The 25,154-nt window shown below is 45.8% G+C and overlaps 9 protein-coding genes across 9 annotated transcripts; 3 read left to right on the forward strand and 6 right to left on the reverse strand.

Moving 5' to 3' along the window:
- Positions 1-285: 285 nt before the first annotated feature.
- JR316_0004378 (SAGA complex subunit spt3) lies at positions 286-1,663 on the reverse strand (the record flags this gene model as incomplete). Its single annotated transcript, XM_047890144.1, has 6 exons — positions 286-725; positions 780-867; positions 925-1,082; positions 1,142-1,349; positions 1,421-1,507; positions 1,580-1,663. The coding sequence occupies 6 exons, from the start codon at positions 1,661-1,663 to the stop codon at positions 286-288; spliced, it is 1,065 nt and encodes a 354-aa protein (XP_047749905.1).
- Positions 1,664-2,756: 1,093 nt separating this feature from the next.
- On the forward strand, positions 2,757-3,058 carry JR316_0004379 (uncharacterized protein; the record flags this gene model as incomplete). The annotated part of the gene is made up of 2 exons (XM_047890145.1): positions 2,757-2,771; positions 2,801-3,058. The coding sequence occupies 2 exons, from the start codon at positions 2,757-2,759 to the stop codon at positions 3,056-3,058; spliced, it is 273 nt and encodes a 90-aa protein (XP_047749906.1).
- A 72-nt stretch (positions 3,059-3,130) lies between these two features.
- On the reverse strand, positions 3,131-5,902 carry JR316_0004380 (ATP-dependent helicase upf1; the record flags this gene model as incomplete). Its single annotated transcript, XM_047890146.1, has 8 exons — positions 3,131-3,378; positions 3,438-3,609; positions 3,664-3,812; positions 3,885-3,977; positions 4,032-4,315; positions 4,372-4,970; positions 5,034-5,192; positions 5,258-5,902. The coding sequence occupies 8 exons, from the start codon at positions 5,900-5,902 to the stop codon at positions 3,131-3,133; spliced, it is 2,349 nt and encodes a 782-aa protein (XP_047749907.1).
- A 792-nt stretch (positions 5,903-6,694) lies between these two features.
- JR316_0004381 (Anaphase-promoting complex subunit 8) lies at positions 6,695-9,183 on the forward strand (the record flags this gene model as incomplete). The annotated part of the gene is made up of 13 exons (XM_047890147.1): positions 6,695-6,792; positions 6,856-7,021; positions 7,086-7,250; positions 7,307-7,349; positions 7,402-7,495; positions 7,549-7,681; positions 7,739-7,937; positions 7,994-8,173; positions 8,230-8,394; positions 8,449-8,557; positions 8,608-8,664; positions 8,717-8,877; positions 8,936-9,183. 13 exons carry the CDS (start codon positions 6,695-6,697, stop codon positions 9,181-9,183), a joined length of 1,818 nt encoding a protein of 605 aa, XP_047749908.1.
- A 784-nt stretch (positions 9,184-9,967) lies between these two features.
- On the reverse strand, positions 9,968-10,751 carry JR316_0004382 (Coenzyme Q-binding protein COQ10-like protein, mitochondrial; the record flags this gene model as incomplete). Its single annotated transcript, XM_047890148.1, has 3 exons — positions 9,968-10,267; positions 10,331-10,544; positions 10,615-10,751. The coding sequence occupies 3 exons, from the start codon at positions 10,749-10,751 to the stop codon at positions 9,968-9,970; spliced, it is 651 nt and encodes a 216-aa protein (XP_047749909.1).
- Positions 10,752-11,436: 685 nt separating this feature from the next.
- On the reverse strand, positions 11,437-13,096 carry JR316_0004383 (Nucleolar protein 13; the record flags this gene model as incomplete). Its single annotated transcript, XM_047890149.1, has 4 exons — positions 11,437-11,887; positions 11,938-12,262; positions 12,317-12,414; positions 12,468-13,096. The coding sequence occupies 4 exons, from the start codon at positions 13,094-13,096 to the stop codon at positions 11,437-11,439; spliced, it is 1,503 nt and encodes a 500-aa protein (XP_047749910.1).
- A 311-nt stretch (positions 13,097-13,407) lies between these two features.
- JR316_0004384 (Histone-lysine N-methyltransferase, H3 lysine-9 specific) lies at positions 13,408-16,122 on the forward strand (the record flags this gene model as incomplete). The annotated part of the gene is made up of 12 exons (XM_047890150.1): positions 13,408-13,623; positions 13,755-14,082; positions 14,157-14,736; positions 14,790-14,930; positions 14,984-15,128; positions 15,180-15,233; positions 15,285-15,442; positions 15,500-15,508; positions 15,569-15,705; positions 15,763-15,784; positions 15,847-15,904; positions 15,964-16,122. 12 exons carry the CDS (start codon positions 13,408-13,410, stop codon positions 16,120-16,122), a joined length of 2,007 nt encoding a protein of 668 aa, XP_047749911.1.
- Positions 16,123-16,536: 414 nt separating this feature from the next.
- Positions 16,537-19,229, reverse strand: JR316_0004385 (uncharacterized protein; the record flags this gene model as incomplete). Its single annotated transcript, XM_047890151.1, has 2 exons — positions 16,537-18,821; positions 18,908-19,229. 2 exons carry the CDS (start codon positions 19,227-19,229, stop codon positions 16,537-16,539), a joined length of 2,607 nt encoding a protein of 868 aa, XP_047749912.1.
- A 696-nt stretch (positions 19,230-19,925) lies between these two features.
- On the reverse strand, positions 19,926-23,713 carry JR316_0004386 (uncharacterized protein; the record flags this gene model as incomplete). The annotated part of the gene is made up of 5 exons (XM_047890152.1): positions 19,926-22,241; positions 22,292-22,453; positions 22,518-23,331; positions 23,391-23,505; positions 23,593-23,713. 5 exons carry the CDS (start codon positions 23,711-23,713, stop codon positions 19,926-19,928), a joined length of 3,528 nt encoding a protein of 1,175 aa, XP_047749913.1.
- Positions 23,714-25,154: the final 1,441 nt, after the last annotated feature.

Here is a 25,154-nt window from a genome sequence, read left to right on the forward strand (position 1 = left end):
ACCAGAAAAAGTTTTGGATTGAATATGTAGGACGGGTCGATTGATTGGACTGTATAAAAAGGCGATTTTTGACTCTTTTTGTATTGAATTTTTTTTGTAACACTAGTGTATATATTTCGAGTTTGCATCGTGCAATAGAGAAATAGCATGGATGAGGGTATAAATAAAATAACAAAGTTCTACAAAGAAAAGATGAGTAACAAGCAATACAATATGGATAATGGGAGAAAATACAACGGTCCATCAGAATCAACGAAAGATACACAACAGCAACGTGGTTGAGACTCAGATGAGACTGATCCTCGTCCTCACCAGCCCTCCACGCCAATTATGCATCCCTGCCGACCGATGATGCGACCACTCTCCTTGCATCCTCGCGAACGCGTCTTGTATATGCTCCGTCCTTAACGCCGTCCGTGCTTCAGGAGGTGGCAAGAACAGTGAATTCACCGGGAGCGTGTACTCCGTCTCGTCGTCTGGCGATCCCTCTCGGCGTCGTTTCTCCGCAGGTCCACCAGACGCGCCAGCCTTGCGCTTGCCCATGACAGGAGAGGTATAATCGTCTCTCAGGAAGGAGTCCTCGAGCGATTTCTTGACGGCGAGTCCGGCGAGGGTGAGGGATCGTACCATTTCGAAGGCAAGAAAACCAACAATGTCGACTGTGTCATCGTTGGCTTTGAGGTCAAGCTGCGGTGGGAGGTTCAGAAACTCGCGGAAACGTTTGGCTGGATAGAAAGGAAGTTAAATTTACAACTCTGGAGAAACCGGAGGATACTCACCTTTCCTATATGTAAATGAAGCCTGCCGACAATCAGAGTAATGCTGATATTCTTCTCTTGTCATTTGTCTTGTGGCATCATCTGCTTCCTGTACTCCCAGTGAATCCTTGTTCTGTACAGTGATATGCCGTAAATTAGGACTTACTTTCAACCGCTGGATGGAAGCTTCATGCGCCTCGATATCATCCTCGTCTTCTTCATCATCTGACTGATGTCCACTTTGTTTCAGAACCTCGGAATACATTGTTGTGATTTCCCAAGGCAATTTAATCGTGATTTTCTGCGCTTTTGCAGTCAATTTGTCTGGTTACAATGAATAGTTAGCGAAACAATATAAATGCCCTGGATAAAATTCGACTGACCGTCCGGTCCGTCTTCTAATGTCTCGACTTCGACACCTCCTCCAGCATCTCCTTCAGAGTTCTTTGCGTGCTTCCTAACGTCCTTCCAAGAGAGATATGTCCGTAGGCGATTGACCTTCCCGCGGTCATGGCGAATTAGGAATATCAGGTCCTCTGCAGAGAGATACCTTGCCCCGCGGCGCGTGGCGAGTGCCCGGGCTTGTACGATCTATATTACGTTTAAAAATGATGTGATTAACATGAAGTCGAAGAGTAAATGAAGCTGGAAGGAGGACGAACTAGCTCAATAAGTTGGCTGCGCACGATGTCTTCTACGAGATTGACAGTCTCCGGATTAGGATCCTGGACTTCTCCAAAAACGAACATCTAACATTTCAAGAGAAAGAACGCGTCAGTCGTTAAGCAGAACGCGATAACAGTGAATGTAAAAGGGTGCACCATTTGGGATATCTCCTGTGTGTATTTGTACTCTCGACTTGTCTGTCCCTCCCCCATAACGCCGGCTCTCCGGGATGTGGCCATGTTGTCTATGCCTTGATATTAATTCTCTATTCCACCAGATTATATATGATCTGCCTTGAGGAATGGCTTAATGTCGTCAGGAGACAGTTGAAGTGGGGTCGAGGTTGAAGCGTAAAGAGGTGCCCACTGCAATTGTAATGACTGGCACGTGATGAGAACTATGAGCGCGATCCGCTTACCCCTGTCAACTTCCTTTAACCAAATCATCGTCTCACCTTGAAAACTCCGGCAGAACCATCGTTGACTTTGACTTGATGTTAAGCGAATCACAATCGCTCTCTGTGGCGACTTGATTGTGCATTTGGAAGCTCTAGTTGTGATGTTTGAATCGAGAAGCACCTTGATGAAAAACGCGTTATAAAGATGGTCGTCGTATTCTGCTCAGGCAAAAAATGAACCCGTCTCTGCCTGCAAACAACTTCTTTGTTTCACCTCCCAGTTCAGGGACTCATCCACCCCGACCACCCCTGTACGACGACCAGTGTTATAATGCTCTTGTCCATCATGGCAGCCATAAAGATGGGTATACATAATGATATCTACTCATCCCGAATTCAATAGTTCTTATGCACGATTGATTCGCTGGGGAATATCCGTGCATGGGTTTATAGACGAACACACGCGCTTTATTCCTGGTGTCAGAGCACACGCGAATAATTACCCGGAAGTTGTCCTCGGATTCTTTGGAGAGATAATAGAGTCCATGGGCTTCCGCGTCGATTAAGAGGGAGTTGTAATTCTGAGAATCTGGACTAGGTTTTTCTTTTTGTTTTTAAACATTTATTTATCTGGTTAATGATGATTCATTTTTGCAGCGCAAACCACAACATTCAAAACCGCATCGGCCGCCTATGGGCGAATTTCACCACACAGCTGGGAAGGAAATGGAAAGAATTTTTTGACGACCTCGAATGCAACTGGGGACCTGATCCTGAAATCCCGGGCCATATCTGGCTTCTTCGTTACCTCTTTCTGGATACCATAAATCAGCAAATTACGCTTTGGACCAGCGCGTGGAACCATCGCAAACTATCTATCCCGGGCGATGGAAGCCAAAGTCCAATTAGTCGACGCTACATGAGTATCCTTCAACATGGAGGAAACCCAGGTGAACCACACCTATTTGAATCTGTTCAGGACCCGGTGGAGCTTTACGGTGGAGGGGTTCGGGAAGGAGACTGGTTAGATGATTACCCAGATTCTTTGAAAGGGGTGACTACCGACGAGGTCAACTGCCCTTTCACAGTCGGCCAATTTGAGAAGTTCAAAAGGCGTCTTCAAAGTATCCCAGTGACAATTCGCTCTTCCAACGTCATGGAAATACGAGGACAATCATGGGTAGACGCTATTATCCTGGGCCAGGAGATTCTAGAAGAAAGTGTTCTGGATTCATAAATAACAAATATCCAGTTAGATTACAATGATAAGGTCTTCTCTAGATCTTGCTACTTGCTATAATATACAGTCTCAAACGAAGGTCTTGATGTTTTTATGAAGAACATCGTGCCCGTCTATCCATATTGATCCACTTATAGTTTTCTGAAGTTTCCCTACTAGTGTCTCGGCAGCAGCGTTTTCCATAAACGCACGGTTCGTACATATGATCATACCCACCTTGCACCGTGTCAGCATCACGTTGACGCGTCTCATGTCAATAAGAAAACCAAGTTTAGCTGTGCGGACCAAAGTCACTACAATATAGTCATCCTCGTTGCCTAATCATTTGACAGAATAAGTCAGCCATTCGCCTCGAATCTGGGATGTAGAAAAGGACCTTGGAAAGAATCGATGTTGAAGCATTTGTCTTCCCATGTGAGTTCGGCGTTCTTGAGACTGCTCTCCAACAGCGACCGTTGGGCATCGTAAGGAGTGATGATGCGAAAAGATTTTCCCTGGGCAATGAGCTGCCGTGCGATTTTGACCACCACTTTGACTTCTTGTTCATTCTGTTTCATGTTTATATATTTCAGATATCTTTAGTAATAAAAATACGGGTTTACCGTCCAGCTGTGCCCCTTGGATTGTTCCACGCCATTGTGAACATCGATAAAGCGGCAGCAAGATGATTTGAGAATAGCGTGCTCGCTTTTTAATTTGCCCGAGTATACGTGCTTTGAAATGAATGTGCCAATGGGTACAGGCATCCGATCTATGATAAGTTTTCAGGACCAAAACAAGTTCCACTAAGTCGACATTATTCGGGAACCGTAGAATGGCTTACATTGGGTATCAAGGAAGACAGCAGCCTTTCGAAGGTGGAGTTTCTCGAAGATACTTTGCAATTCCGGTATGTCACTCGTACCATAAGGCGCCACTATATTGGAATATTAGGGCTCGATTGGCACAACAGGAAAGGAAAGGTATTCACGTTGTTTATCATCGCCAATGAAGACGAGTTTTTGCAAACTGGACTTAAAACGGTGGAGAAGAGACATATAATCTCCTATTTCAATTTGGCTGGCCTCGTCAAAGATTACTGTCTGTGGTGGAACCAAGGAAGTAACATTAGACAGTTTAGGGTTGGAAAGCATTCCGAGGGTGCATAAGATTACCCGAGAACCGAGCAATTGTCGCGATGTCGCAAGGACGTCGTCAATCAACATGCTAGTTTCAATCAAGTTTTCTTCAATTTTTACGTATAAATGTTCATGCCTGAAAATTCTGGATGAATAAAAAGATTGAGAGCGCCAGAGAAAATTAAAACGTACCAATCGAAGCGAAAGTCTTTGGATACAATGATCTTGAAATCCCAAAAATCGACGTTGGCCAACTTTTCCGCGATATTCTTGACGGCAACATTAGATTGTGCAACAAGCCATATCGTACGTGTGGTGTCAAAAGAAGCCATAGCACTAGTGACAGCCGCAGCAATAACAGTAGTTTTTCCTGTGCCGGGAGGCCCATGAATCAGGATAACACGGTCGGAAGTCTTGCTGGAGAGTATAAAATTAACTGCCACAGATTGTGATTCGTTCAACTGTCTTTTCGACGGAAAATATATGCCAGGGGTTACTAGGGTTGCAGAGTTTTTCTTCCAGGATGTTTTAGGAAGACCCCATATTGCGCCAATGAACGGATTTTGAGACAATATAACGGGATTTTGTAGTACCGAAAGCATAAACTCGGTTCTCTGAATTTCAGCCGGGGTGGGGTCCTCTCTTCCGACTGTTTCCACAGACTTTATAGTATTAAAGACCATTGGTTTGCTGCCCACCTCAATTGTCGTTTGACGCCCATCAACCTTCACACCCTTTGTTACTTGAATGGATTCTGTCTTTCCATTGCGTTGAAATGTAATTCGTAGACGCTGCAGTTGAAAAAGGCGCGACATTAATCCATGATAAATAATTACATGAAACGGGATACCAACCTGAGTCCCTGATAGGCGGCTAATTTTTGTCTTGTACCTCTGTGAAATAATCAATGATTGCTTCTCAGGTTTGCTTATAACGTCATGCTTTTTTCGAGAAGGTTTGAGTGCCACAAGCCTGTCCATATCGCGGATAGTTTTTGAGACAATGGCAAGGGTCTGTACACATTTGAGAAGGCTACAGTCAGCTCGATGAATGGGTTGATACATTATTCAAGTAGCACCTTTTCAGGCATAAACGAAGTATTGATGGAAGATAATCCATTCAGCCTTGGATATATGCTTGGGAGAACCGAGGCCGAATAGGCAACCCAAGCTTGGAGGGCCAATGCCTTAACCGCTTCCTTGTGTGGTTTATCATTGAAAAATAAATCGGTTAAGGCTTCCTTGAATACCATTTTATCGCCACCTATGACTGTTATTAAAGCAGCGATAGAAGTGCGATTGTTGTTGGTAGACAATGAGAGAAGGTCTTTCCCCTGAGTAATACGCATCCCATGGTCATGGAATAGTGCTGCCGACAATTTGTCCATGTAAAATGTGACCTTCAATACATCCGGGTCGCATAGCAAAGAGTGCAATTTATCGACAGTTTTCGTTTTTAATTTCTTCTTCTTCGCACTGACTCTTCTCCGGCTTTGAAAACTAAGAGTCACCACAAGAGTTCGACTGCGGGAAGAGACTGCCAACATCGTCATTCGACCTTTGGACCCGTATATAGCAGCAAGGCCGATGACGCTTTCATCAATGGAGCCCACAAAAAGGTCAAAATACCCGGAGATGTCGCCTTCGTGACAATGTTGAACAACGATATTTGGGTGGTGCGCACTAAAGACACCTTGTGTAACGAGGAATGAGGAACTGTCCATGATATAAGTTCAGAAGTCAAATGGGAACAAAGGATATGCAGGGCATGGACAATAAAAACAACGCGCGTCCACCTCCTAGTCACCCAATACGGATGCGTCCACACGGTTAGAAGAAAGCGGTTGTAGGCATGCTTATCTTTGACACGGAACAGCGGAAGATGCCTCATTGGCAAGAGGTTCTCCTGCGCATGAGTCACAGAACCTTAATGAAGCGCCCATCTACAAGTGAAGTCGTCAGGTTTGTGTGGGATAGAACAGTTATGATGTTTATCAGCATTGTAGGTGTTGCAAGCCTTCGTCCTAGATGTTTTGAAGTGAACAGGGTTTTAAGAATGGCCAAATGCCAGCTGGTGAATTGCGAAAAACATGGTTGGATCCTCTGAAATCTCCGTCTTTATTATTGGAGTCGTTGGCGCTAAATAATTTGGAAGAAACGCTGCGATTGAATTGGGATACAACTTGCAAGGTTGAACGTTGGTGCCTCCTGAAGGCCGCCAGAAAACTAGGGGAGAAATGCGCATTTGTATTTGAACGATGCACAATCGTATTTTTGAATCGTCTTTGAAGCCCCGATGACAAGGAGGCATGCACATGTAGTGCGTCGATAGATCTGGGGTTTACAGTAATCCCGTTGAAGTAAAGAGTCACTGAGATCAAATAAGCTGAGGCGCGTTCGCCGCGGTTTGCCGCGCTCAGCTATTCATTTGATTGCCGCGACTCATTACCAAACTAAGCTTCCCAAGGCTCGCGCTATTAGTGGCACCTGCGCTTTCATTCCTGAATCCTCACAACATGTCGTCTTTCAAAGCCCTCGACGCACAGGATATATCAGATATTCGTAACACAGCCAAACAATGTCTGGAAAGGGGTCTAATAGTCGCTTCTAAGTGGTGCGTTCGCCGCTGAATGCTGAGATCGAACACTCGCTGCAACCCTCAATCCTACAATGCTAGGCTATCTGACCTCTTGCTTTCCACTACGCCAGAAAAGAGGAAGGAAAAAATTATACCCGCTGCTATCATTCCTTCAATGTCCACTCCAGCAAGGTCTCAATCACCCCAGATATCGCTGCAAACTCAATCACTTGTACCGACTCAACCGCTCACTCAGACTTCCCTTGTAATGCCTCTCTTCTGAATGCACTCCGCTTTTTGAATCTCATGTATATACTTATTTTGTGTAGGACGATGTTGACTCCGTTGAACTTGAGTTTGAGAGACAAGAAGAGGACTGTCTTGTTGCCGCGCGGTCATGCTTCGAGGGCCGACAATTCCAACGCGTTACTCATCATTTAAACGATTGCAAAAGTTCTAAAGCAAATTTTCTGAAGTTATATTCTCGGTTTATTGTAAATCTGTTGATCTATATTTTTCAAGTTTTATTCTCAAACTCAACTTTATCAAGGCGACAGAGAAAAGTGCATTGGGGGACTGGCACAAGTTGGACAGTACGCTTATTTTTATGTACCATTTTGCATTAAATTAATAAAAGCTACGCAGGTGATCGGAAGCAACCTCCTACACCCATAAATTTGTACTTGGGAGAGCTCTACGACCTTGTTAAAGATTCTAATGACCCATGGCTTCTCTTTCTGTGCGCACATCTGTTTTCGAAACTTTCATTGCGCTAAGGGTGATCACATTTAGGAAAGCATTGTTTCTATCTCGCTTGTCTAGGCGAGAGGAAGCTATAGAAAGTGCCTTGCTCTCCATCGCAGGATGTAAATGGAATTGGTCAACATGGACATTACTAGGCACTTGTGTCGGGGACAGTCAAGAGGTATTTACAATTAAAGCCTCAATGAATCCTGCTCGGTAATGTCAACCACTTTCACAGCTATCTTCTCTGTTACCTTTAATCCCATTGCCGCCCGATCACCCTCTTGTTCAAATGTTCCAAATCAAAGTATTGAATGAGCTTCATAGTCCTGCCGATAATGAATTGCAGCTTTGTGAACGATTATTATCCTTGGACTTCTTTCCAAATAGTGTCTGGGTAATGGGATTGCGAGCATGTGTACTCTATCATATGCACGGTGAGTTAGTAATCGACGTGTTTAGTGGGTCTACTATTAATCCATTATTTTGCTAGATTTTGCTCAATCTATTGCCCAGTTCGAACATATACTTGCGATCGACCCCCACCGCATTGACAACATCGACATATACTCAAATATGCTGTATGTGACAGGAGATATTCTAAAGCTTTCAAAGCTGGCACACGATTTTTTGGCCTTAGATAAAGACCGACCAGAAGTTTGTTGTTTGATCGGTGCGTTCACAATATATTGGATGAAGTTTAGTTTGGAAAATATAATGTAACCTCAGGAAACCATTACTCGTTACGTGGCGAGCGTGAAAAGGCTATCAAGTACTTCAAGAGAGCTACGCAGCTCGATCGCACTTACCTTTCCGCCTGGACCTTGATGGGCCATGAGTATGTTGAACTGAAGAAATCTCATGCTGCTATTGAAGCCTATCGTCGCGCTATAGGTAAGATCGTTTTTTCGACTACTTTTCTGTCGCATCAAATGAAGCCTCTTGCAGATGTCAATCGAAAGGATTACCGAGCTTGGTACGGCCTTGGACAAGCATACGAACTTCTCGACTTACAACTTTATTCCATTCATTATTATAAACGGGCGACAGCTTTGCGGTCAGCTTTTATATCTATTACAGAAATTTCAACTAAATGCTCTATAATAGTCCCTACGATGTGCGGTTATGGCAGGCGCAAGGAATGTGTTATGAGGAAATAGGAAGGTTCGTACGGGTTCAATCAAAATAAAATCATAGAAATCTCACAAATGTACAGACTTCAAGAAGCAGCGGATTGTTATAAGCACGCCTTGATACCTGCTGACCCTCAAGAAATAACGATTAACCTCAAACTGGCAAAAATATATCGTGCTCTGGAAGAACACTCTGTAGCAGTGGCTTATCACCGCCGTGTAGTTGAAGTCTGTCAAGCCAATTGTAAGTGATATCAGCAGCCCTTTTCCTGTTAAACTCAAGTCTTCGTGTCCTCGTATAGTGCGCCGGATTCAAGATTTTTCGAGATCTTGCATAGAGGTTGCCGAATACGAAATGCACCTCCCAAACGGCGACTTGAGCCTTGCGAAAGATTACCTTGAGATGGTGGCAATGAGTAATTCTGAAGATGTGAAGCTAGCAACTGATTTACTCAAACAAGTAAAAATCATGATTGAGAAGAAATATAACGCCCGGCTGTCATATAGTGATGACCAGGGGACGCTGACAATCAACCCAGCTATGCTATGATTGCACTATTGATATTATAGCAATGAAATTATACCCACATCCATAACAGACTGTGCCTGTCTTCTTTGTATTTCGTTCCTAGGTTGCAACTTGAACACATACCATTTTGTGTTGTATCTCGCAATGCTTAGGTGGGTATCACTTCATGTCGGCCAGAGGGATTGAGGAATTGATGTGGTCAAATATTTTCCCTTGTCTAAATGCTTGATCCAGGGACAAAGTATTCGCTCCTTCCCAGCGAAAATACCTTCTGTATACCTCCATCAGGCCTTCATACTCCTAAACGGCTGAACAATTGCGAAAACCATAATCATCGAATACTTGACGGCGTTTCGTGTTACAATTTACCGATTTTCTAAGCCACCAGACCGAAGGCATCCTGTTTGGTGAAGCAGTAATAATCTCGCAGACTAAGCTTTCAAAACGCAACATGTCCGCTTCCGGCCTGCAGCAGGTATGGCGCATTCTGGGCGGCAGCCTCGGGATACCAACAAGCATATACCATCTCCCGCCAGTTGGTAAAAGTAGTTCACCTCGGCAGTTCTTTGAAAGAAGAGTACTTTTGGGCCAGAAACCTCGCTGAAAATCACTGCTGAGCATGTCCTTTACAATGGCCTTCAACAACCGTTCGAACCTCCAGCATTTGAATCATTTTTGCTGACGCTTTGAAAAAGTAGCCACACCAAAATAAGATAAAAATTTGAATGGATTGCAGATAATGTGAAATAGATGAATTCCAGTTGGTGCGTATGCTAGATAGGGTCAATACGCAAGCAATCTGGTGCTAACTCGAATTTCTTCGTCCGTAGACTTCCACACAACGGTCCTCAAAAGCCTGGATCATCATCTTCGACACTTGTCCAAAAAATGTCGCGGATACACCAGCATGGAGAGGATTTGCAAATTCGTAGGTCAGGTCGAAAGTGACGAGGGTTGGGCTTGAAGAGTTATCTCTCTCTATACTGGTGCTTTCCGCAGACGCTGAACTTGACTGAGATACGCTGCAGAGCTTGGAAGTTGGGTTTTGGAACCGCCAGGTTGTCAAAAGCGATTTGAACAGCGGCGTTGACGAAGATGCGCGAGCCTACGAATTGTGTATCGTCGTCTGCAATATTTGACAGCAGCAACATAAAATATATTCGCATACCTGCACCGACTCAAAAGGAACGCATGTAACTTCGCTGACATAGCTCTCCTTAAAATTCAAAAATCCAACAGCAAGTTCCGCGTCAACGACCGTCCTTCCTTTCATTGCCCGCTCGAGTGCCGACCGATCAATGCGTGAGCTCACGCAGAAGGGTATGAATTGTGGATATGATGCTACGTCAGCTACGACAGCGTATAGCTCCTTCGCATTGTATCTTCACAACCGGAGACGTTGACAGTTTTAGTCGTTTCGCATATTCCAAGAAAGATATACAAAACACATACGGGAATATTTTCTGTTCATTGTAATTCTGCGGTTTAGACTCTAGACCACCGAAAGGAAAGGAAGGGAGACTGAATAAGGTGCGGCGCAGAGACGGGATTCGTAACAGTGGTCGCAGCGGTGCGGGCGAAAGTAACATGATCGAGACAAAGTTGGATGTTGTGGAATGGCACACGTGCCTAACGCAACCTGGCAACTTTTGCTCTGGTAGTACTCAAGTAGTACTTCGGTGAACATTGCCACTCTTTTTTTCTTGTTCACAACGTTTATATGACCATATACAACCATAAATCCCAGATTCTCAGTGCCCGTTGGTTTGGGAGAATAAGATCTACAAACCACATGAGACCATCACTTATTGGAATGAACTTCAATTATACGACTATATTGTTACACTAATCAGGAGACGTCGGAACAGTTAGATTGGCTTCTAATTGTTGCTTCACTTCTTCATTATTACCCAAGACCGTTGGAATTCTATACCTCAAAAATCCTTTGGTGGTATATTTCAAGATTGTAAGGGGGTGTTGGAAGATAATTTTGGTTGTCATACTCTCCTGACTCCATATCATATGCCTTGGAGCTTCCAAGCTTGGGGGACACGTTACCCATCATGCAACTTGCGTGGTATTGCCATCAGGCTAATTAATATTCTGAATGATAAAGCCTCTACGTTAGTATGCATGTTACACCTAGACTTGAACGAAATCCAATAGATTCGCGAAGGATCGGCCATACGTACGAGGGCAAAGTAACCTATTGCATAGTGATGACGCTGGATAGCATCAACGCCAGAACATACGACCAGAAAGTAGCCAGATATATTAGAACGTGATTTTTTGACCTTGGTTGGGAACGATAGCTGCAGATTCACGTTTTGCAAGCGCCAGTGCCGCTCCCGGTTTAGGACGGGATTTGGGTCCTTTGTGCCTGACCCCTTCAGAACCTGCCAGTTTTTCTTTATGGCTAACCCATTGTTGTTTTGGAGTAGAATCTGTTTGTGCATTTTCTGTTGTAGAAGACTTGGGAGCACCATTCCAGTCGGATGCGGGTTCAGCTGAATCGTCAGCATCCCGCTGGGGCCGTTCTTTTCGAGACGAGCGTTTGCCTGGGCTGAGAGCGTTATCCACCTGTTTATTTTTGGGGGCGCCTCGACGAACAGCATCTGCACCTGCATATTCGACCTTTAAATTTCTTCCATTCAAGTGGTGATTTTTTGGGTTGATGAGCGCTGAGGTAGCGTCGTCAACAGTCATGAAATCGACAAACGCAAAGCTACAGCAAAATTCGATCACTCGTAGATGGCATGAGCAATATATCCTTACCCTTTACAAGCGCCAGAGTCTTCGAAAGTGCCCATCCTTACTTTGCGTATCCACGCATCCTTAGGTTTTTTATCCTCTCCTTTTGCATCGGGGGTATCTTTAGATGCCTTTTTATGACCTGGCCGGTGCGCTTCAAAGAGTTCACGAATGGAATCTTCGGTGGTATCGAACCCCAAGTTTCCAAGGAACAAAGTAGGGGCGGGGGGCTGCTTTTGTGCTCTAAGAATCTTTTGCGCAGTTTTGGAGTGTGTTTTGTGTGCGACTACAGGGTCTGAAATGACGTTCTCTGCCCCTATGGCGGCTGGTCGACCTTTAAAGTCATCTCCTGTATACAACAATTAGTTACAACAAGGTCTGATACGCCATATCATGGACAGACCATCTTTGATCAGAAGTTTCCGACCAAGGAGAGGGTTTTCTGAGAGGGCAATAGCGGTAATCTTTGCATCAGGTGTTGCAAAGTCTACATAGGCAAATCTGTAGAATAGAAGTCAGATACAAAAATTCAATGATCGACTGAAATAACCCACCCGCGGTTTTCAGGTTTCTGTCCAGGACCGTTTGCGACAGCCTTTGTGGGCATATTAATTCGAGTTATCTCCCCAACTCCATCAAAAAATGCCCTAAGGTTCTCCTGGGTAGTTTTGAACGATAGATTACCAACCCAAACAGAATTTTGCCGTTTCGTAGGAGCAGAGTTATCGACCACTTTGGCACTACCATCCTTAAGTTTGCGTTTCTTCAACGCCTTCCCTTCCTCTGCCAATTTCGCGGCAAGTTTTTCCTCCTTCTTTTTTCTTCTGCGTTCTGCATGAGAGAGTACAGGTTCTTCTGAATCCTGAATATCTTCAGCGTCTGACTTGACTGCATTTTTCTCTGAGTCCGGACCGCCTAGACCTTGAGAACTATCTTCTTCGTCGTCTGATGGCGCGCTGTTTTTGTTGTGTGCGATTTTCTTCACTTCTGAGGAGGGTGCGCTGTCGTTTTCTTCCACTATTTTGTCTTCGACTGGGGCAATGGCCTTTCTTTTGCGTTTCGTTTTCTGGACTTTGGAAGCAGGGATATCCTCGGCGGGGACAGTCTCTTTCCGTTTCCTCTTTTTCTCCTTGATTTCTGGAGCAGGACTGCTACTTTTGGAAGATGATGAGGGAGAGCTCATTGAGGATATTCGACAACGATGGGCTTGTGCCTGCTTGTGCTCATTGTTAAAAAACCAAAATCTATTTCCCCGACCACATGGGGTCACATGATGCGTAGAATGGGTGTTTTAATCGCGCGAACAGGCGACATCACACAGATACTCAAGGAACCAGTAACTATTTCCAATTATTTCTCAACTATAACCTAGTGCCCGTTCTTCGACTATATGGAGTCGATACACATCTGAATCTCTCCGGAACACCTGTAATGTAACTTTTAATCTTAATGTAAAGTAAAACATATCCCTTCTCAGCAATCTTTCACAGGGCCATGCAAGACGAAATCACAGAAATATCCAACAAGAAAACTCGCGACGAAGATGATAACTCGGACTCGGGCGGTTCTTTGTTCTCGCGTTCCCCATCTCCAGTGACCGAAGACGGAAAGGAAAGATGGAGAATGTCCGATCCACCACAGGAGATATTTGATGATGGCGAATGGAAATTTCAAATCATCGGCGAAGAGGTTGACCACAACGGACAAGTTGTGTGAGTACGAAGTTCGCATCGAGCTGGGTTGACATTACTAACCTTCAGATCTACTATCAAAAATTAGTTATGAGGTGCGAAATCGAGCTGTTTCTTGTCGAGTAGCCACTAATTCTCTTCTGCTTCAAGGTTGAATGGGAGGATTGGTATCGCAAAGACGGCTCAAATACGACATGGGAAACGGCAGAAACAATTTCTGATGTCCAGTGGAAGCAAGCTCGTCAGAAGGCACGACACGAGATGGCTAGTAAGTCGCTGTCGATGAAAGTTATAACAACTACCGACATACACAACACTGAAACACATCTGCGAAATGACGCCTACAATGAGAAGATGAAAAAATACTCGAAACAAAAGGAGCCCAACTTATTCGAACAAATGGAAAAGCTCATGGCCAAGCATGAAGCTTTGGATCGAATTGCTGCACAAGGGTCAGCAACAGTAGAAAGGAGCCAAGGTTTGTTTTCATTTCTTTATCGTTGAGAATGAACCAACGAGCTGGCACGCGATAGCAGACTGAAAATTCTATAGCAGGATCGTCTAAGGTCTCACGAAGTTCCTCCAGGCTATCCTCCAAATCATCTGCTACTCTACTCCCTGGACACGCCGAATCATTCGCTAAATCCCGCCATCCATCCGTTCCTTCGATATCTCACTCATACGCATCCTCAAAGCCATCATCATCAATGACCATTCTGAGTAGCGCCTCTCCACTATCACCTCCACTACCTTCAAAGTCAATCCCCAGTTTGAAAGGAAAAGAAAAAGCGGTTATTTGCCATTTTTCTAGTCCTGAATGTCCTTCCTCTCGTGAATCGTTACCTCTAGACAATCACCAACCGTCGTCAACATTTTCCTCTTCATCCGGTGAACCAACGGCTTACAAGCGGTCAAAACAGTCATCTCCCCAACATTCTGATTCGGAGAGCTCCCAACTCCTTTTTTCGTCATCGAACAGAGGCCGGAAGCGCTCAAGGCACCTCATTATGTCCGGATCAGAAGTAGAGGATGCAGACATCCGAGAAATATCCCCCTTTATACCACCAAAAGTTGCTCCACATAAAAAGAACTCTGCTGCATCTTCAAGCAGCATGGATGATTCACTCCATCGGTAGGCAATATCTTATCTCAGCGGTCTTGAATTCTGAATGTGTAACTCTGCAGGCGTCTTGAATTAGAGAAAGCATGGAACATTGAAGCACAAAGGATGGGCGCTGCGCCTATCTATTTTGTTAACGATATCGATGATGAGCCGATTCCAAGTGTAGACCCCCACTTCCGTTATATTGAAAAATCGTACGAATTGTATGTTTTTTGCCTGAATACATTGACTTTCTTGTTGAACTGTGCTTTTCAAGTGCTCCCGGGATTGAAAAACCGTCGGATGAATTTCTTCTTCGATGTTCATGTAAGAAATGCACCAAAGCAATATACTGCGATTGTCAGCACCCCTCTTTTATGTTGGATGAGAAAAATGTACCATTTTTTGCCTATGATAAATATGTATGTCAAGTTAATTTTCATTATCTCCTGAAGCTGACAATCGTGCGGTAGGGCCTTTTCGCTTTCAATATCAACAAAGGTATCGAGGTAATAGAGTGCAATAAGGTAGGATATATTATAGCCATACATCGACATTATTAAACATCTTGTGTCCAGCTTTGCAAATGTGCAAAAAGCCCTGGCCAGTGCCCAAATCGTGTATCTCAAATTCCCCGCAAGCATCCTATTGAAATATTCAAGACTCCGACGCGCGGATGGGGTGTCAGATCTACCGAGGCGATCAAAAAAGGACAGGTTTTGGGAATTTATACTGGGTAACACTTCCTCCTCTTTTAATCACAGATATGTTCTAATGTTGCCTAATCTTGTAGACTTGTCATGTAAATTTAACCAAATCTTTCATATGTGTTACATGGACCTGACGGATCTTTATTTTTTAGAACGCGAGAAGCAGCTAATGCCTTGCCCGGACCCTTAGCCAAATACCGTTTTGATCTCGACGGCGATGAGCTAGCAAATGAGGAGGAAGAAAATCCATCAACTCTTGGACTGTATTCAGTAGACTCTAGATTGCACGGTACGCATTTTTCTCATAATGCAAAATGTTATTGTTAATCTCGCTTAATTCCAACAGGAAACTGGACCCGCTTCATCAAGTATGTATTATTTAGCAATGGACTCCAGGATATTATTTTCATCGTAGATCACCTGTCTATAGCCATTCTTGCTCCCCCAACCTACAAATATACCTCGTCGTGCATGATACTCCTCCTGGTGTTTGTGTTTTTCGCCGCTTTTGCATTTCCCGGAATACACTGATAGCATGTCGTTTCAGATTGGACTTCCATATATCGCTTTTGTCGCCAATCAGAATATACCCATAAGAAAGGAACTCACCTTCGACTATAACCCAGGACAATCGTCGACATTAGAAGAGGGTGCTGATCCATGCCATTGTGGATCTAACGAATGTCGCGGGTTTCTTTTCTTTTAGTTTTTCTTTATGCAGGAATGTTTTCTCGTTGTCTATCAAGTTATCGAGTTTGGATAAAGGTGTAAACCATGACAATATGTTTATTTCAATGTTTTGTTATTTTAGTGAATGTATACCTTTTCACTGCGTGCTCCAGAATTGCTGTAAACTTATGGGAATCCAATCCCCATATGCGAACTTGATGATCGAAAAACTAAACTAAATTATTGAATACATCTACTATACATACCGCCATTATAATTAGGGAATAAGAAAAGAAGCAATCGCAACAAAAACGAGTGTGAATAGGTATCAAACTTGTTCCCTCCTTAGTCTGCTAAATGAACGACTCCTAGAAAACAGATACTGGCATAGATACATAGCAGAAACAAACATGAAGTACAACAATGAGGATCCGGCATCCCACAACCAGCACTAACGTCTACGTGCTACTGCCCGCTTGTGGTCATCCGTCAGGACCTTCGCAGGTCCTCTCCTGGCCATTGCGTACAAGAACACAAAAACTACGATAGCAAATTGCAACCATAGCCAGACCTGGAGTAAGATGCCCGAGTTGCGCTTTTCTTCCTCTTTCTTCTCCGGTGAGGTGCCTGCATGAAGGAGCACGGACCTCTCCCTAATATGTCCAGGGCGACGGCGACGCAGTGGAGTGATGGCAGTAAATGGGGCAACATCATCATCGTCGGCGTCGGTGTCGTTGTTTCCAGTTGAAGTTACGGAAAAAGAATTAAACCCATCTATCATTGAGTCTACGGCATGCGACAATCGGCTTGGGATCCCAATTGTGAGATCCAAAGGAGACGGTGGCCTCGACGTAGACAAAGTCTTCTGATCATCCTCTTCCTCATCCTCATTTTCGATGTCACCTTCATTCGCGTCGTCTTCGTACTGGCGTTGGATTACAAACCGCCGATCGACCCAACGGTTAGTACGCGAACGCAATGTGTCTGACATCATTTGCATACGCGGCGACCGCGTGTCGTTGAGCGAGTAAACTCCTCGTACACTGGCATTGTTACCAACAGAATCAAATCTATTCGGCGTAGGAGGCTCCACTGACAGCCTCAAGGAGTTCGCGGATGCTAGCAAAGGTGGTGTTCGTGGGGTTGTCCCATCCCTGATACTAAGACCACTATCGTCATAAAAAGGCCTTAACCCACTTGCGTTGTCATTCGCTAATTTGTGTGAGAGAGAAAGTGTTGACGTCCGTGAAAGAGGAGAGGGAGTGGGTGGAGCAGATATCTGACTCAAGTCGTACAAGCTCAATGTACGCATATGGAGGAGGTGGTTATTGGGGGGACCATGCAGCTCCCAGGCCGTGTTACCGAGTTCTTTGTCCAGCTCGTGCTGTAGGGTATGGCGCGAATTTACCGGAGACAACTCAGGAGGTGCATTCGCCGCGGGTGAAAAGAAGTGAAGAGGAGAAAGTACACCAGGTGCCAGAGGGGATGCAAGTCCTGCTGCTGCTGATGCAGTTGTAATGGACGGCAATGTCGAATGACCCTGCTCATCCATCCATGATGCTGATGACTGGTCTTGATTGTGCATAGGATTATCCTTATGGAGCGAAGAAGAGCTATCTCCATGGGAAAAGTCCTCAGATATAGGAACTTCGGGTTCGTCGAACAAACCCATAACGCTTGCTCGTTTCTTGCCCGTCGACACGCCTAACTGAGGGCGGACAATACAAGTCCCTTCCAAGTATTCTTCGCTCTCTATGGTTCTTCTCAGACTTGAGAATTTCAAGGGTTTCTCTTCCTCATCGTCTGCATTCGATTCCTCCTGTTCGTGACACTCGTCGATGTCATGGTCGAGCTCCAGTTCTGTGGAGTTTGGATCTGCAAGTGTTTCGTAGACCTTTGTAATATGCGCAGTGTCACGTTGAACGGCCGACAACTGTTCGGCGGTATCTGACTGTTGCTGCAAAATCCGTGCATTTGTCTCCTCCAATTCCTGCACCTTGATCAGTAATTGTGAAATTAACGCGTGTTCCGGTTGGGCGAGAGAAGGTGGGATGGCAGTCGAGTTGTCATCAGATCCAGAAGAAGCTTTCAGTTGTCGATTAGGATTAGGACTGGAAGAAGTTGGAAAGAATGAGAAGCCATCCGACGGACCACCGTGCCTGGAACCCTCTGGAGCAAAATTTCTTATAGGCTCTTCGCCATCAAAGGAGTCATCGCGCCCAAGGTTCCGCATCGCCCTGAACTTTGCCTCTCTCTCCTTTTTCCGTCTCCAGGCTTCGCCCACAACTGCCCCTTGGACCTTCTCCTCTAGCTCTTCGCTCTTTGCTTGGGTTTTCTCCAGAGCTTCTCGGAGGAACGTAATCTCCTTCTCCAACCTCTTCAACTCCCGTCGTCCAGCCAGGTCAGCAGAGACAGATTCGGCTTCCAGCTTCTCAAGTTTGTCCAACAATTTCGCGTTTTGGTCTTCTAGCAGAGATATGTCAGCGGATGCAATAGACACTCGGCGCGTGTGCCTGTAGAAAGATCGTTTCGGCGACTTGATGAGAGCTGCTTCCGAGGTAGACGAAACCATGCTAGTGTTGCTATTGCACAGTGTCATCTTGGACAGACTTTCAGGTGATGAGTTTGACCGCGTAGGTGAAACAGGTATACGAGCGAGCATAGCCTGATGCTTCGACTTTAATTCCACATTACTCTGATAAAGACCTTTACAAACAGCACTGGTAATCCCAAGTTCTGCAAACGGAAAATATCAACATGGGTTGACAAACGCAGTCAGGCCCACTAAATCAAATTATCATTACAATTCCGGCATCACGCACCATTCTCCCTCTGTTTGATAATTGCGTCTGCTTTGACCAAGAGCTCCTGAAGCTCCTCGCGCGACTTCTCGTTCATCCAGTCCTCACTTTCAGGTGGGGGTGAGGGCAACTGCTGATCATCAGGGTCCGCATCCCACCCGACCAGCTGAAACGTGCTCGTCATAGGTGACCCTAAAATGTCCCTTCTCTTCCTCTCATGGCCATTGAGCAAGAAAGGAGTTCCGTACGCTGGCGGAGGTGTAGCGGAGGCCTTGAGCAATGCAGACGCTCTTCTGGCTTTGGCTGGCGGAAGTGGACGAGGTGTTTCAGAGTTAGCTAGCATCTTGTGTGGTTACAATAGATTAAGTCAAACAGGTAAAGTTAATTGGGTTTTCTGTCAGTGAGAGGGATATTTTGAGTGGAGTTTCTGGTGGGAGGTTGAATTCGGTAGACGTGGGCCTAAATGGTGTCGTGGAGGCCGGACCAATTATAAACGCGTCCAGCACAATCTCCAAGGAAGTTCCAGGATCAAATAAATTGCAGAAATGAACGCGTCAAGCTGTCTGCCAGAACAGCATCTAACGGACAGTACAGAAATGTCCGAGGGAGGGAAGGGGAGAGTCAAGGAACGTGTTAAACAGCAAACCTGGCCCGGTGAACTCTCCCCACATCTCGCTTAGATGATGACACGTGAACGTTTTGGCACTTGAACCATGACGGCCAAGAATGTCGCACAACACAATACAAATTCAATCCAGATTTCACTCTAAGAGAGAAAGCTTGTAGTTAATACAAGTCCATTACAGGGTATGTAGTTGTGAAGGAGGTAGCTTAGCATGTCATGTAAAATAAAAGATGGTGGTCGATAATATTGCGGGATGGAATTCAGAAATGCGATTGCGGGAAACAGGGGCAACAAGAGCGACGACAAAAACAAAAATTGTGAAAAATAATACATATCTGGCATTGAATAATTTCGAAAAAAAGATGGCGGAATGCCTTGACTACTAATAACCATGAACATCCAACGACGGGCAACCTATTTTGATTGAGCTGGTGCCCCAAATGCTGCACCACCGAATACATTGGACGGGGCGGTTGTATTGCTCAAATTGCCAAACGCGGATTGACCGGGTGTGGTCGTTGTTCCAAACAACGGGGGCGGTTGCGATGGGGTTGTTGTCGCCGTCGTTGGAGCAGTCGTCTTTCCACCAAAGTTAAATGAAAAACCTCCACTAGCAGGTGTTGAAGCAGGTGTCGTTGATGTAGCGCCACTAGCAGGTGTAGCAGGGGTCTGAGAAGTTGAACCAAACGAGAAGGTGGGCTTGCTCGCAGTACTGTCCGAAGCGGGTGCGGTCGAAGATGCGCCACCAAAATTAAATTTGGGTGTACTCGAGGAATCAGCAGGCTTCGTTGTCGACTCTGAGGATGCACCCCCACCAAAGACGCTGGAAGTCTGAGCAGCAGTGGCGCCAAACGGCGATGCCCCAGTTCCTGCTTTGTTCCCAAACGCTGAGGTGGTGGGGATGTTTCCAAATGCAGACGTAGTGGTGGCGGATGCATTGCCAAAAGGCGACGGTTTGGCACCACCGAAGGCTGACGAAGCATTAGTGTTACTTCCAAAAGCCGACGAAGTGTTACCACCACCAAACGGCGACGAAGTATTGGACGTATTTCCAAATGGCGACGTAGTACTCGATGCAGTAGTTCCAAATGTCGATGGCGCACCAAATCCAGACTTGGGAGGCTCCTTATCCTTATCCTTGTTTGCAGTTGAACCCTGTGTTGCAAATGGAGATGTTCCAAAGTTGAACTTCAAACCACCTGTAGGCGCAGTTGATGTGGAAGCAGGAGGATTAGTTGCAGGCGTAGTACTAGCCTCCGCAGCGTTCGTTGCAGAAGCAGGTGTCGTAGGAGTCTTGAAGCTAAAGAGAGATGCGCCACCTGAAGCAGGCGCAGGTGCCGATGCAGTCCCAGAAAAAGTATTGCCTGTAGCAGAGCCTGGCTTCTGTGGGTCTGAACCCAAAGCACCACTCAACGAAGACCCTGTGCCATTAACAGCACCTGTTGAAGGAGCAGAAGCAGTGGTGGCTGTCTTGTTCGGCACAGCAAAGTTGAACTTCAACCCGGAGCCTCCACTTGATGGCGCAGTCGAAGTGGTTGCACCATTTGTAGGAGTTGACGAGGAATTTGAAGAAGCAGGCTGTCCGAAGGGATTGGATGAAGCCGGCTGACCGAAAGGGTTTGACGCGGTAGTACTAGTAGTGGTTCCAGACGTAGTGGGTTTGGCAAATGAAAAGATGTTGGATGCAGGCTGAGTCGAAGGTTTCGGTGCATCAGAAACTTGAGGTCCTAATCTCGACATTAACGATGGCCCCCCACCACTGGTAGCAGTGTTTGCAGTCTCTCCATCTTTCTTCGGCGCACTGAAATTGAACGTAGAAGGGGTTGTGGAAGGAGGGACAGAAGAAGCTGGGGTAGTACTAGATGCACTAGGATTTGCGAAAGAAAATCCACCAGCAGGGGGAGCTGGCTGACTAGAGTTGGCAGCTGGAGTGCCAGAAGATGCCGACGACGGTTGCGAAGGGTTCGCCAAGCTGAATCCAGTATTAGAGGGTGTAGAAGAAGGTTGGCTACTGGAAGCCGCAGAAGCCTTAGCAGGAGGCATACTAAACAAAGAAGCAGCAGGAGCTGTTCCGGAAGATGTGGAATTGGAAGTCGAGGTAGAATTAGGAACAGAGAAGAAGGACGAGGCACCTGCAGAAGGGGTAGGAATCGGTCCAGCGCCTGAAGATGTTGGAGCAGGTGTTGCAGTGGTGGGATTTGGAGGGGGAGGCATAGACGCGGCCTCTTTTTTCTTCCTCTCCTGTTCCGCTTTCTCTTTCTCCGCCTTCTCCTTTTCAATACGTTCTTTCTCCTGGCGCTCTTTAGCGAGTTGTTCGGTGCGTGCCCGTTCAGCAGCCTGCCGTTTGGCCTCTTCTTCTTGCTCTTTCTTCCTAGTAGCCTCACGAATCTTCATCATAGCACGTGCCTCGAGCTCTTGCTTCTCCCATTTCGAAAGGACTTTGCGTGGGCTACTATTAGTGCTATCTGACAAACCAGAGGACCCGACAGCGGCTGGTGACCCAATAGCTCGGGCGTTCGATGCAATTCGTTTGGCGGCGGGTATTTGCGACTCGCTAAAGGGATTGAGGACTAAAGACGAAGGACCCATTGAGAGACGAGAAGTCCTTGGTCTTGGGATTTCGGGCGGAGGGGTCTGTGGGACAGGTGAACCAGTAGGAGTAGAAGTTGAGGACCATAACAGATTTTTTCCAGAAAGGGAACCTTCCCTGTGGACAGAAGCAGTGTCTGACTGTTTGAAAATTAGTAAGACTTGGTTGCATACGTCTGCTAAAAGCATACCGAGATATCCAAAGTCAACTTGTGGATATTTTTCGTTTCAGGATCGTCCTGCCATGCAAGGTTATGTTGAGCTTTGGCCTCTTGATATTCTTCTTCCGTGAGCCACGTTTCAATGCAAACTTGGAGATTAACATCGCGGTCTGGATGTAAAGAGTCTTTAGGCTGCAAGGATAATCAATCATTAAACAATTGCCTCGTGTTTAAATTAAACATTAGAAATACGCACCATGACAAATTTCTGCCTCGCTTTCTTCACGAGGGCCTGACGAAGACGTTGTCCGTTTGGACCGATTTTGTATTTGACACCGTTGCTTTCCCATTCATCGCCAATCTCCCTAATCTTACTCCTTGAAAACGAGGAATCCTCCATAGATATATCGCTCTCTGCAGCTCGGTCACGACGGTGCGATGAATGCTTGCCTTTCTTGTGCGCTGACTTTTCCAGTGAATCGCCTTCACTGAAACCTTCACTAAGATCGTCTTCAGTGACCCTGTCTCGCTTCTTGCCACGCAGATGACTGGCTTCAGATTTACGTTTCGACACAGTGCGTCTCTTCCTACGTCTTCGGACAATAGCATCGCTATCCTCTGGCTCCTCGGCACTGTCGTCGTCATCGCCACCAAAAGTAGAGCCTGCCTCAGTACGGTCGCGCTTCTTGCCACGATGGGTCGATGGAGACGGTAATTCTGTCACTTGGTCATCATCTTCCTCATCGACATCCATGTCGGATTTGGCCAGCGAAATCTTCCGAGATCGTTTCCCGCGGAATTTCTTAGCGTTGTTATTATATTCCATGTCCTCGTCGTGCATAACACGTTTTGAGCCACGTTTTGGAGCGAGGTCTTCAAACTCCGCGTCCTCGTCGCCGTCCACCATCTCTTCACCTTCAACCCTGAATTTTTTGGTCTCATGTTCTTCCAAGTGGTCCCCGTCGAAGCCGCGCTTTCTCTCTTCGTTGTCTGACTCATCTACATTCACATATCCACCACGGCGAACGAGACCGTTCTTCGACTCGTCATTGTCTTGAACGACGTTTCCACTGAAATGATATTATGTAAGCATTAAAGAAATAAGAAGATTGGTGCTGGTGCCACATACGCATGAGTACCCTGAGCATGATTTGTGTGACCAAAAGAACTTGGACCGTATGTAGCAGCACTGTATCTCCCAGGAATCGGTGTGACCACGGCAGGCGAGCCAACTTGCGGTGTGCCTAAAATACAAATAGAAGAACAAGAAAGAAAAGTTGTTGAGAATCGTCTCTGTTGGTAAATTATGATGCAAAAATGATGAAACTTACTTGTACGGTTCCGCAGTCCCTGCGGTACTGACTCTGGCTGGAGAAGGATGGGCGCTTGGGGACGAAAGGATGGTCTCGGTCTTGTCTTTTTGCTGTTCTCGTCTTCGCGAGATTTTATCATAGCGTCATTATACGCCACATTGAAGGGGCGATGATCACTGTCGGGGATACCATGTCTTCGTCGCGTCGCTCTAATTGAAAGGAACCGCGTAAAAGTAAGTAATGAGACAAAGTGGGTTTGAAGCATAGATGGTATGCTCACAATCTAAGCGACCTTTCCCGCCATATAAGAACACGTCTCCAGAGACGCCTTCCTACCACGAATACGGCGACAATAAACATTGACGCAAATACCACCTGCGTCATAGAATACGAAGATGCAGCTCCGGGTCTTCCATTAGACCTAGGCATGGTTTTTTGGCCAAGTATGTCGGACGTGTCGCGGTCCATGGCGAGATGGCGAAAAGAAAAGGGCAGCAAGCGCCGGGTGGTCTGTACAGACTACAATGATGGTGGAAGTCGTAAGCAGGAGACGTCGACACCGACAGATGGCACTGCAATCAATGGCTTCTTTGTTTGTGCTTGTTATTTTTCGGATGCAATCCAAATAAAAGGAAATTTTTGCCTTGTACTCGTTTGCAGCGACTGTCATCTCTCCGTCGATGGGGTCCTGTTTTCGCAATACATCCTATCATTTTTCTTATGTCTTTGTCCATTCTCCTTCATCCCACATACATATGCCTAGGAACACGGCTCCAGTGCCTTCGTTACCTCAACTTGTGTGTGGAAGATCGACGCCCCTTCTGGTCCACGCTTGAATGTCCAGCTACCTGGTAGCTCGAGTTATATGGCCATTCGAGTACTAAACCGAAGCGATATCCCTTTTTTCGTTACATGTTTTTTCTCTTTTCTGTATAGTACCCGATGTATGATTTACATGATTTGCACGTCCAATGACATTTCCTTGATTCGATATAGCCAATGAGTTGACCCATTTTACTGTCTTTACTGAGGTCTGCACCTGCGCAACTGAGTGCGCTTCGCGTTTGCAACGGACCACTCCCATTTCCCGGGGTTGGTGCTTGCTAAAATTTTGTCGTGGCGCGCTTAGAAATCGAGACGATCCTATGCGGTCTCCACGAAGTGGTTTTAATTTTGAACACCTGTGTATATACTTGTAGTCTGTTCTGAAGAAACTGACGAATATTTCCTCCACTCGGGGTCATATTTAGCCTGCAATCTACCCGAAGCTGCATGAATAGAGACAAAATTGGTAGTCAAAACCTCAGAGTACGACACGCCCAGAATGGTCGAGATAAACGGTGACTCTCAAGGCACCTTCCGTGTTTCAAGGACCCGCATTACGCTGTAAGGTACTCGGGGCTCGTATTTCGCTACTCGGGCTGCCGCGGAAAATAGGCAAGTGAAGAGGTAAAGTACGTGGGAAATTTTGCTTGACTTTTGCAATAAGTAGCGGCTGGGCATTGTCCCACTTTCGACCGTCCCACCAACTCGTCCCTCCGAGCCAACTTCGACTTCCTCCTTCCCTCTCGTACTTCACA

This window comes from Psilocybe cubensis, chromosome 4 (genome assembly GCF_017499595.1).
Source record: "Psilocybe cubensis strain MGC-MH-2018 chromosome 4, whole genome shotgun sequence".
Taxonomy (NCBI): domain Eukaryota; kingdom Fungi; phylum Basidiomycota; class Agaricomycetes; order Agaricales; family Agrocybaceae; genus Psilocybe; species Psilocybe cubensis.